This window comes from Mangifera indica, chromosome 18, assembly GCF_011075055.1.
Source record: "Mangifera indica cultivar Alphonso chromosome 18, CATAS_Mindica_2.1, whole genome shotgun sequence".
NCBI lineage: Eukaryota > Viridiplantae > Streptophyta > Magnoliopsida > Sapindales > Anacardiaceae > Mangifera > Mangifera indica.
In genome coordinates, this window is record NC_058154.1 from 10,794,598 (window position 1) to 10,807,467 (window position 12,870).

Sequence of the window (12,870 nt, forward strand, 5' to 3'; positions counted from 1 at the left end):
CTTTCTGTCAAGTGCACACCCATTTGTATGCTGTTTTGAGTGATTCTGCATGAGTGATAGTCTTCTGTTTCTTTGCATACATGCTGATCAACAACAATGTTGCATACTGCCTTGTTTCTGTGCATGAGGAGTGTTGTTGTTGTGTCATTGGGTAAGTTGCATCATTGTTACATACGCTGGGAAACCCGAGAGTGCAGTGCTACTGGCGCGAAAGAGAAGGTTGCAAAAAACCTTAATTCTCTCTGGTCTAACAAGGCTGTGTAACAGTGTTGCAAGTTGCAACAATGATTAAACAATAAGGTAGGATACTTTCTGTCAAGTGCACACCCATTTGCATGCTGTTTTGAGTGATTCTGCATGAGTCATAGTCTTCTGTTTCTTTGCATACATGCTGATCAACAACAATGTTGCATACTGCCTTGTTTCTGTGCATGAGGAGTGTTGTTGTTGTGTCATTGGGTAAGTTGCATCATTGTTACATACGCTGGGAAACCCGAGAGTGCAGTGCTACTGGCGCGAAAGAGAAGGTTGCAAAAAACCTTAATTCTCTCTGGTCTAACAAGGCTGTGTAACAGTGTTGCAAGTTGCAACAATGATTAAACAATAAGGTAGGATACTTTCTGTCAAGTGCACACCCATTTGCATGCTGTTTTGAGTGATTCTGCATGAGTCATAGTCTTCTGTTTCTTTGCATACATGCTGATCAACAACAATGTTGCATACTGCCTTGTTTCTGTGCATGAGGAGTGTTGTTGTTGTGTCATTGGGTAAGTTGCATCATTGTTACATACGCTGGGAAACCCGAGAGTGCAGTGCTACTGGCGCGAAAGAGAAGGTTGCAAAAAACCTTAATTCTCTCTGGTCTAACAAGGCTGTGTAACAGTGTTGCAAGTTGCAACAATGATTAAACAATAAGGTAGGATACTTTCTGTCAAGTGCACACCCATTTGCATGCTGTTTTGAGTGATTCTGCATGAGTCATAGTCTTCTGTTTCTTTGCATACATGCTGATCAACAACAATGTTGCATACTGCCTTGTTTCTGTGCATGAGGAGTGTTGTTGTTGTGTCATTGGGTAAGTTGCATCATTGTTACATATGCTGGGATACTGTGTTTTTCTGTGCCTTCAGTCTCAAATTAATTGTTATTCTTTTAACTAATTCTGTGTTTTGTTAGGATGAGTTCTACAAAGTTGTTCACTATTAAATTTGAAGCTTGTGGCATACCATCTGAAATAAGAAATATTGATCCAGAAGAGTATAGCTTAATTGTGTTCATCAAGGATGTTAAGCAATGTATTGCAAATGAAAATGAGGAGGTGCAACTTTATCCAGGTGAGCAGATAAAAGTTGAAGCAAGATCAGCTAATGGAGAGGGTAATTACATCATTGCCAGTGATGAGGACATGATGTTTGTCTTTGAAGAGTATAGAAAAGTAGGTCAGCAAATTATTCAGATGTATGTTGAATTTATTCCAGTACAGAGCAGATCTCCTCGGCCTCTACTACCTTCACACAGTCAACCCAACACCGAACCAACAGAACGTAACTCACCTAACACCCAACCAACAGAGCCTAACTCACCCAACACCCAACCAATAGAAAGTTCTGATGAGGGAGAAGAATTTACCCAGCATGATGATGACTTTCATTGGAGTGATGCATCACATGAAGATGAGACTATTAGTCATGCCGAAGTTGAAATCAGGTCTGAATCTGTTGAGGATGATGATGAGACACGAGGACTTAATTATAAATCTGACAATAGTGATGGGGAAAGTGATGAGGGAGAAGATGATGGTCCTACCAGATTAGCTAGACATATGAAGGGAAAGGCTTTTAAGAAAGGTGCAGATGGGAAGATTTATTTTGAGGTTGGACATGTTTTTGACAGTGTTGAACATTTCAGGGGTGTGCTGAAAGATTACACGGTTGATCGTGGGTTTGCTACAAAAAAGATATACAATGAGAAGAGAAGAATAAAGGTTGTGTGTAGATCAGAAGGCTGCCCATTCCATCTCTATGCAGCTCTGATGGTAGATGGTCAATCCTACCAAATACGTCAGTACGAGCATATGCACACATGCCTCAGGGTTAATGATAACCCAGCTGCGAGTGCATCATGGGTAGCTGAGAAATTTGGCAGGTTTATAAGGTCACAAGAAGGCAGTAGCATTAAGCCTCTAGCTTCTCAGTTGGAGCAGGAGCATTTTTTAAAGATAAATCATAGAAAATTGTATAGGGCTAAGAAAATTGCCACTGGTTTGACAGCAAAGGAGCATGCAGAGTCGTATAACTGGCTGTTTAAATATTGTCATATTGTGTTGATGACCAATGCAGGATCAAAAGCTGCCCTAAAGGTAATTAGGGATGAAATTCCCTCGACACCGCGTTTTCATCGCTTTTTTCTAAGTTTTGCTGCACAGAAGAAAGGCTTTTTAGAGGGTTGTCGTCGTTTTATAGGGGTTGATGGATGCCATCTGAAGGGGCATTTTGGGGGAGTCCTGCTGTCTGCTGTAGCGATTGATGCGAACAGTGGGATATTCCCATTGGCAATCTGTGTTTGTGAAGTAGAAAACAATGATAGTTGGGGTTACTTTCTGGGGATGTTGAAAGAATTCATGGGTGATGTCTTGCCTATCACTTTCATGAGTGATAGGCAAAAGGGAATAATACATGCCTTGCAAACTCAGTGGCCTAATGCAAAGAGTAGATTTTGTGCAAGACATGTATATGCGAATTTCAGGAAAACTTTCCCTGGGGTACATCTTCGAAATCTGTTTTGGGCTATTTCTAGAGCATCAAATAAAGTGGATTTTCATGAGGCATTAAATAAAATGAAGGCAGTGGATGAAACTGCTTACAAGTGGGTAATTGACAATGAGCCAGATCAATGGTCTAGATTTGGCTTTGACACTGAAGCCAAATCTGACCATATCACAAATAATATGTCTGAAACATTTAATAGTTGGCTTGGAGAAGGTCGGGAGCTGCCTATTCTCAGTTTGTTGGAGTTGTATCGAAGAAGAATAATGAAGAGACTTTATAGTAGGCTGAAGGCAGGGACTGAATGGGTCACTCCATTGCCCCCACTTGTTGTTAAAAAATTGAACAAAAGTATTGAGACAGCTCGAAATGTCTCTATTTCATATGCTGGACTGCAAGAGTTCGAGGTGATTGATATGAATGGTATTCCAAGCAGAACATACACCTTGAATTTGGACAAAAGAATCTGTGATTGTGGGATGTGGCAGCTGTCTGGGATTCCCTGCCAACATGCAATCTGCTCAATATTGCACATGAACTTCCCTACCATTGATAAGTTTGTAGATGACAGGTTACAAATTTCAGCATATATGAGAACATATGCTGAAATTATTCATCCTATTCCAGACAAGAGAACCTGGCCAGAGGAATGTGAAGATAAGCTGCAGCCACCTGTTAGGCATGGCAAAGCTGGCAGACCCAGAAAGGCTAGGAGGAAAGACCCCACTGAAGAGAGAAAGAGAAAACCTGTGTCTACACTTAGGTGTAGTCACTGCCATGAATTGGGGCACAACAAAAGGTCCTGCCAATACAATCCAAACAATGCAGGAAGACCCAAAAAAAAGGTATTGCTTCTGTTTATATGTTAGCATTCTGTTTGCTACTATTTTTTCTGTTTTATTAAACCTACTCATTTTTTTTTCCCCTTATATCAGAGAAGAACAATCCCAACCATGGAAAGCCAGTCAGCTAAAAGTCAGTTTGGTTCATCTTCTTCCTCACAGCATCCAGAGTCACAGATACAATGAAACTGGGGATTTCCCTTATGTAAATTTTTTGGATAATTGCTCAATTGCTCAGTTATAAATTTTTTGGATAATTTTTTGGTTCATCTTCTTCCTCACAGCATGTAAATTTTTTCTATAGCTCAGTGAAATGTTCTCTGCATGTAAATTCTTTGGATAGCTCAGTGAAATGTTCACTGTAAGTATTCTGTGTATTCTGTGTTAATTTATAAATTAGTGCATATGAGGAGTATTCTGTGTGTGTGTTGACAGTGTTGAGAGTGTTAATTTATGAATTAGTGCTTATGAGGAGTGTTCTGTGTGTTGACAGTGTTGATATGAGGAGTGTGTTTACAGTGTTGATATGAGGAGTGTGTTGACAGTGTTGATATGAGGAGTATTCTGGGTTGACAGTGTTGATTTATGAATCAAAATGGTCTGTTATTGCATGCATTCCAGTACACAGCTATTTGCATTTCCAGGTTTCCAAGCAGGCCAGTATTAAGCAATGTATTACACAACTCTTTGAAGTATATTTATGAATCAAAATGGTTTGCATTTTCAGGTTTCCAAGCAGGCCAGTATTAAGCAATGTATTACACAACTCTTTGCATTTCATCACTTTCATAATCAAAGGCAGTTCCAACCGAAAATCTGTAATTCAAACTGAAATGATGCATTGTTTTCAGGCCATGGAAGTTGCTGGTTAAATTATGGAATATGAAAAATTGGTTAATTAATTGAGAGGGCATTTTGGTCTTTTTATTTAAGGGTTTTTAGGTCATTTTAGTGAAAAGGGTAATTACGTCATTTGGCATGCAGGACATTTTTGTCATTTCAATTGAAAAGGGTAAAACAGTCATTTACCCTTTTTTCTGACGGAAACTGTCAAAGTTAACCACTGATGGGTGGGCTTTTGGTGTTTTCATAGTTAACGGGTGGGTATTTGAGAAAACGTCAAACCTTGGGTGGGAAATAGTCGTTTGGCCATATTAATAACTATATCAGTCACTCTCTATATACTACAATGAGAATCATCTTTTCTGTACAGCTTTTTTCCTTCCTAACATGGTTTATATTTAATCATTTTCCAACCTTAACTTCAGTGTTCCTTTAACCAAGAGATCGATCAGTGTCTTTCTTCCAGAATCAATGCCCACAACATGATCGTCTTGGATAAATCGGGAACAAACTCGGGAGTCATGCTGACCATATGTTGTTTCACTGCTTGATCCTGGACCGATGAGCCTCAACGGCTGATAGCTTTCTGCACTCTGTTTAATTTGAGCAAGTGATGATTTGATATCCTGGATCTCCTTGACGACTCGACGCCGCAGCTTCTGTTCTCTGGGGGAACGATTGATTTTACGAACAACAGCAAGAGGGCCACTGCCATGATGAAATTTTGCCACAGCGAAAGAGAACTCATCAATGACATCTTCAATGCGAAAATCTTCTTCCCTCACTTGTTTTACCCAAATTAAGTAACCTTCACTGCTTTCTCCTTCCTCTTCCGCTGCTGCTCTTGCGTCCACATCTTTGAGGAAAGCTCTGATGCTTTCCAACTCCCTTTTTTTCATGTCTTTAACTTCTGGTTCTGCTCTTCCGAGCAACTGGATCTCTTCTTTAAGCAAGGAACCCAATGTCTGTAAGCCGAAATTAACTGCAATTTCTGCCATACCTCACTTGTTCTTTCTCACTTCACTGATAACAAATCAGCAGGCTGTGATTTTATGAACATGTACAGTAAATTACAACACTAGGGCAAATGAATTATAACTGCAGGAACCCGAACAGGGAATTTGAGTGATTAAAAGAAGACTCTATAAGAGAATGTGGTTCATATCTTTTCTATCAACATAAAAGATTAAATTTTAAAATTAATTATTAGATTCAGAATTTATTTTACGTAATATAATTAACTTGATGCCGAAAATAATGCTCCGATTCAATTGAAATTCCTAGTTCGAAAAAAACAGAGAAAATTGTAAGTGCTGAAAGTCAACAAAGTGCAGCTCTCATCTTTCGAAGCAGCCCACATGAGAGAGACAGCTTCTGTTGGGCAATTTGCCCAAATATTTTGGTCAGACGGATAAGCCTTATAACACAATGATTCCATCACAATCATTGTATTGATTAAACCAAAATTTATAAATATAATAAAAATTTAAATTTAAATTTTTTATTTTAAAATTTTATTAATTTTATTAATCCCTTAAATTATGATGAGTGAACAATTGTTTTTAACTCTGGTGGGTAGGAAAATATCAAAGAGAGAAGCCCCTTGTGAAAAATTGTCGTTCTCCTGCTGGAAAATATGCTATTCTCCATTGTTTGGAATGTATAAGGAAATTTCTTCTGTAATTCAGCTGCTGTTACTACACAATAATTTCTTCTTTCTGTTTCTTAGGAAATTATACGGAAATTTCTCCTATACAGCCACCAAGTTTTTATCTGACCTTCTAGAGATTTGTGATTGGGTGGTCCAATTAAAAGCCTTAGTAATTAAGAATGTTAGGAAAAATGAGCCTTCCTGGAATGTCCAATGTTGACCATGACCAGCTGGTAATTGTCATGATAAAAAAGAAAGTTAGGAAAAATGAGCATTCCTGGAATGTCCAATGTTGAACATGGCCGGCTGGTTATTGTCATGACAAAAAACAAATAATAAAATTACATATATAAATAATATATAAAAATTTATATATAAATAATAATATATTATTATATAATTAAATAATTTTAAATTAAAAATAAAATAATACTTAATTATATAATAATATATCATTATTTATATATAAGTATATATATATAATATTCTATTAAAAAAAGAAATTACATTAAGTGAAATATTTCTTCTCGAAACGTTTTACGTTTAATGGTGTCCATTACAAATAAGGGGGTAAATGTTTCTTCTTGAAATGGTAGGGTGCTAATTATTTTTGGACCTTTGGATCCCAACTTACTTTCCAAAACACGAGGGGTGATAATCTTCACCTTGGATCAGAAGAGTAGAGAGATGGCAATGAGAGGGGCGGGGATGACAATCCATGTCCTTATCCTAGCAAGATAGGACACATTTCTGTCCTTACTACAAGGATTACAAGGAATTTTATCCTTTTATACAGGAAATTGTTCTCTCCCTATCTCCTCCCCTTCTCTACCCCCTCCTTGTCTCTCATGCTTAAAAATTATCATAGTAATGATATCGTGGTAAATAATTAAAAATATAATGGATATTTTCCAAAATATACTTTAGAAATATATATATGAAATAAAGATATATTTGTTCTTATCTCTGCTTTCGAAGATTGTTTTTGTCCAATTTACATTCCTACTTATATCAAAAAATCTCTTTTCTCGTATGAAATTGGACGCATCAGAAATCATATTTTTAAAGTCAAATTGCCATTTTTATAAAAAGAGAAGAGATGAGAAAAGGTTTGTTATGCACATTATTGAGAAGCCCCCGACGATTGCAAGCAAGATTGCAAGTGGGCAGAATGGTCCTTTTCAAATAATTCAATGGGGATTCTAGAGACCCCCTAGTTGTCTTGAAACAGCTGATAACTCAAATTGGAACATATCAAGATTATTACATAGCACAATAAACGGCAGTACACAATGTCACGAAATGTTATTTCTTTTGGCAATCAGTGCAAAATTATTCCAGTAATGAAGCTAAAACTTCAATTTACTTCCAGAACAAGCAACTTCTTTCAGCACTCATTTCCTGCAAACAATTCCATATCCTGTAGAGGACCTGCGGGTGCAATCGAGGTGCCAAACTCCATCAATTGGCCTGAACCAGTGCTTTCTTCTGCAAACACACAAGTACTGCGATCTGTGGAGAAAAGGGATTCAGTTTTATACTTCTCTTCATCTCCTAAAACTGCCATTGCCACACCAGGCTTTGCCGGGTTTTCGAAATTGGGCCTGTCAATCCTTCTGACAAACCCATCAACCTTTGCGGACAGGTTGAAGAATCTGAACTGAGCCTCCAAGTGAGCAAAGCAGTCATCAGCTGGAATATGGTACTTGTGGATTCTATCATCTTCTTTGGTAATTGGCACCAAATTGATTAGAATTTCAGCTGTTTCCTTCAGGGAGAGAATGGCACTCTTCTTGCCTGAAACTCTTTCCACTTTGATTTCATTTCCGAGTGCCAGACGGATTGGGGACCTTCTGGTATGTCTAAGTCTTGGCCATTGTAGGAGAACTTGATATGGTCAACTTCACTGTCCCATTCAGCGGCCTTGGTGGCCTCCAGAGAGAATTTGTGGGATTTGAAAAGGATTCCCAGGGCCTGAATCCAGGTAAAGTCCCTGCTGCGGCTGGCTGGGCGGTGTCCAATAAAACGGCCATTGATTTGCATATTGGGATCAGAAACCGGGCTGAAATGCTCATTGCTCTTGCCATGAAAGTAGAAGACAATGCCATCACCACCAATGAAACGAGGATCATAGCAAGCAGATCCTGGGCTGTCACAGTTACCTTTCTTGTCTGCAGAAAACAAAAACATAAAATTAATACCAAAACAATATCACCAAACACCATTATCTATGTAGCACGAAATGGAAACACTGAAATGTGGAAATGCGGAAATGAAAATATTGAAACATGTTTTTTTAAAAATATAGAAAATGTAAACGTGGGAAACATATAATTATGAAAATTATAGGATTTTTTTTTATATATAAATACAAATTTGATGAAAAATACAAGAAGCTACATTTCTTTAGAAAAATCAAATAACTTTTTAGTAAAAATAAAGCGTGCATCCAACCAGCTTGGACTATCAACCAACAACTACATAAATATTATATATCAAATATGACAAAACTGATTTTTCAAACGTTGACCGACAGTTTAAGAAATTAGAGATGAGTTTTAACATATCGAAAAAGAGAAAAACTTCGAATGTCAGAGAGGAGAGGAGACGAAACCAGAGTTAGAATTTAAAATTGTGAAGGAGAGTGAAACATAAAATTGATTTTTAATCGATTAAAAAAATAAGGAAAAAGAAACTTTCTTTTTTCACGAAATTTTTTATATTTTTGAAATGCCCTTGAAAGGTTTCGTACCAGTTTTGGGCGTTTTTGTGTTTCCTAAACCATTATGTTAAATCATGTTTTGTTAATTGTGAACTTGCGTTTGCACTGAGCTTGGCAAAGGGGTGAATAGCAATTCACATGGCAAACTTTAGCCGTTGGGTCTGAGGAGGAAGTGTAGGGGCATTCATATGGGCACTCTATTTTCTTGCCATAGCAATGACTTGTTGGGTATGTGCAGGCAAAAATACCCACCGCCTCTGAAACTTGTGCAACACCTAAAACCAAAACTATCGCAAAGATTACTAAGAAGCTGATTCTGAAGGTCTCCATACTTTTCATTACTCGAAATTTAAGCAGAAACATGGGCTTGCTAAGTTCTAAATTACAGAGTGCTTGGTGGTGAAAAAATATAAATTCACATGCTATTTCTTTATTTAGAAGGGTACATACAGAGTACTGTCACTGGTGATTATTGTTGCCTTGACAGAGCTAAATTTGCCTACCTTCCAGGCAACTGGAAGAAGATTGGGAAATTGAATATTTAAATGTAAACTTAACAAGGCTAAAGCAATTGTTGCAATTTGCAGAATTGTATTGAATATTTAATGCTTAGTTTGGAATTCGGACAAATCAACCGTAATGGTTAAGAAATATAGTAGAACATTAAAACTTTCTGGAAAAATATCTAGGTTTGAGCCGCTGACTTAATTTACTGTATCTTGAGTTTATCCATCTAACAATATAAACGAGGTCTCTGGTTACTAAAAAAAATTTACGTAAATCATTTCTTTGGGAATCATATAGCATATGGGTTATGATATATCACATCCAATATCGTGTCTTTTGTGTGATGCCTAAAATTATTAACCCTGAATAATCCCAGTAACTTGCAATGTAGCTTTTGTGATTCTCTTGTTCTTTCATTTTGAGAACTTAACAAAGCAGAAAACTAAGGTTGTGATGGGTTAATAGTATTAAAGCTTTGGTAATATAATTTTTATTTTTTATATTATTTTTTATTTATAATAATAATAAAATATTTTGATAATATTTTATTATTAATAATAATATTATATCACTTTTATTATAAGTATTAAAAAATTATCAAGGTAATCTTGATTTTATACCTTTACTAAAGATAGTCTCAAAGATAGTCATATTTTCAATTAATATAATAAATAATATAAAAAATATTTTAGAATAATTATAACTATTAACATTTAAATAAAATAATATTTTAGTATTGATTTATTTTTTAACTAAACATAATTATTATTTATTATATCTATTAATTTTTATTAAATTTTATTAAATATAATAATAATTTTTATTTAATAATATTCTAAATATCAATTGCATCCTAAAAGTAAACTATCTTTTTAACTATATTTTGACCATGTAAAATGTTTAATGAGCAACTTTATTGATTGTAAGTAGACAAAAAAGTTGAGTATTAGATTTGCTGCTTAGAAGGATGCCGCCAAGGACAGGGTGTTCATTGGTGAACTTTTATGCCTTCGGAGAGCAAATTTAATGTAGACGTAGCCAGAAAACAGTGGTGAATGTTGACATTGCCGAGTAAGAAAGTGTTCCGGCTCAATACGGCTTTGCTTTTATGGGACGATGAGTGTCCAAAGAGAAAAGTTGGGCTCTTCTTTTGGTGAGGAAGAAAGGAAAGAAGACATCCAAGTACAGTTTAAGTGAAAAAAAATAACATTTTAAACACGAAACTGACATCTTAAAATTAAATTCTTTTTAGGCCAAAGGGCTATTTTTCACCTAAACTATGCTAAATTCTTAAAATTATCTCTGTTAATTTTAAAAATATTATTTACCTACCTATGATCGGTTAAATTTAACAGAACTCTAACCTCTAAAAATTTAATCATATTTCCCTCCTAAAAGTTTAAAACCTAACTTTTATCCCCTAAGCTAAGTTTGAAAAGATCATATTTTTTCCTCTAGGGTTTAGTTTCAAAACCCGTTCAGTTTCTCTGATGCCATCGCCGATCGTATCTCCCTCCCGATGGTTTCTCTTCCTCCAACGGCCCACCTCAACTTCATCCCAACCCATCGACGTTAAGAGACATCGTCTTCCCAAATGACGAAGACAAGATCAATCGATCTCATTTTCATTGTCTGGGAAGACGATCATTTTCCCAAAGGGAGACGAGTCATCTCATCTTCGTTTGGGAAGATGATTTCTTTTCCCAAACGATGTCTTTCGACGCTAAATGGGTTGGGGTGGAGTTGAGGTGGGCTGTTAGAGGAAGAGAAACCGTCTAGAGGGAGAGACGGTCGGCGATGGCGTCAAAGAAACTGAACAGATTTTGAAACTAAACCCTAGGGGGGGAATGTGATCTTTTCAAACTTAGCTTAAGGGAGAAAAGTTAGTTTTTTAAATTTAGGGGGGGGAAATGAAATCATATTGAAGCTTATTTTTAATATTAAATATAAAACAACGATTTTATCTTTAAAATTAACAAATTTAAACGGTCATAGGTGGGTAAATGAGATTTTCAAAGTTAACGGAAAAAATTTTGAGAATTAAACATAGTTTGGGTGGGAAATAGTCTTTTAGCCTTCTTTTTAACTGAAAGGCGAAAAGACTTATACCCACCCAAAATATCATGTTTTCTTAAGTTCTCATTTTTTATTTTTGAAAATCTCATTTTCTCATCTATGAGTGGTTAAATCTGTTAGTTTTAAATGTAAAATCGTTATTTTATATGTAATATTAAAAATAAACTTTAAATTCTTAAATTCTTAAATTCTTAAATTCTTAAAGTTCTCTCTATTAATTTTAAAAATACCATTTACCCACTCGTGACCGGTTAAATTTAACAGAACTCTAACTCCTGAAAATTTAATCTCATTTCCCTCATAAAAGTTTAAAACTAACGTTTATCCCCTAAGCTAAGTTTGAAAAGATCATATTTCCCCCCTAGGGTTTAGTTTCAAAACCTGTTTAGTTTCTCCGATGTCATCGCCGATCGTCTCTCCCTCTCGATGGTTTCTGTTTCTCCGACGGCCTACCTCAACTTTATCTCAACCCATCCGATGTCAGGAGATATCGTCTTCCCAAATGACGAAGACAAGATCAATCGATCTCATTTTCGTTGTCTGGGAAGACGATCGTCTTCCCAAAGAGAGACAAGTCATCTCATCTTTGTTTAAGAAGACGATTTCTCTTCCAAGACAATGTCTCTCGACGCCAAATGGGTTGGAGTAGAGTTGAGGTGGGCTGTCGGAGAAAGAGAAACCATCTAAAGGGAGAGACGACCGGCGATGGCATCGAAGAAACTGAACAGATTTTGAAACTAAACCCTAGGGGGGAATGTGATCTTTTCAAACTTAGCTTAAGAGAGAAAAGTTAGTTTTTTAAATTTAGGAAATGAAATCATATTTAAGTTTATTTTTAATATTAAATATAAAATGACGATTTTACCCTTAAAATTAACGAATTTAAACAGTCATAGGTGGGTAAATGAGATTTTCAAAATTAACAAGGAGAACTTTAAGAATTCAGCATAGTTTGGATGGGAAATAGTCCTTTAACCTTCTTTTTAACTGAAAGGCTAAAAGACTTATGCCCACCCAAAATATCATGTTTTCTTAAGTTCTCGTTTCTTATTTTTAAAAATCTCATTTTCTCATCTATGAGTGGTTAAATCTGTTAGTTTTAAATGTAAAATCATTTTTTTATATGTAATATTAAAAATAAACTTAAATTTTATTTTCTTTTTTCTCTCTAAACCCTAAAAACTAATTATTTCTCTCCTAGAGTAAGTTTTAAAAAATGACATTTCTCTCATAGGGTTTAGTTTTCAAACTTCAGTGTCATCACTGGCGACCTCTCCCACTTCCTCTCTTTCTGACGATCTCTCTCCTCTCATCTGAACGCCTGACCGCCTAGATGAAGAAGAGATCTTCGTCTTTATCTTTTTGGCTTCAATCGGAGATCTAGGTAAGAGGAGAGAGATTGCTAGAGGGAGATGAAAAGTTGGGAGGGAAAAGCCGCTGATGATAACGTCGAAGTTTAAAAAC

At 36.0% G+C, this 12,870-nt stretch overlaps 1 protein-coding gene, 1 long non-coding RNA gene and 1 pseudogene across 2 annotated transcripts; 2 read left to right on the forward strand and 1 right to left on the reverse strand.

Annotated features, from left to right (window-relative positions):
* Window positions 1–1,177: 1,177 nt before the first annotated feature.
* On the forward strand, window positions 1,178–3,420 carry LOC123201713. The gene is made up of 2 exons (XM_044617278.1): window positions 1,178–3,336; window positions 3,393–3,420. Exons 1-2 carry the CDS (start codon window positions 1,178–1,180, stop codon window positions 3,418–3,420), a joined length of 2,187 nt encoding a protein of 728 aa, XP_044473213.1.
* A 49-nt stretch (window positions 3,421–3,469) lies between these two features.
* On the forward strand, window positions 3,470–4,033 carry LOC123202067. The gene is made up of 2 exons (XR_006498913.1): window positions 3,470–3,610; window positions 3,701–4,033. It is a non-coding gene; the product is annotated as an uncharacterized LOC123202067 (long non-coding RNA).
* Window positions 4,034–7,327: 3,294 nt separating this feature from the next.
* On the reverse strand, window positions 7,328–8,315 carry LOC123202068 (annotated as a pseudogene).
* Window positions 8,316–12,870: the final 4,555 nt, after the last annotated feature.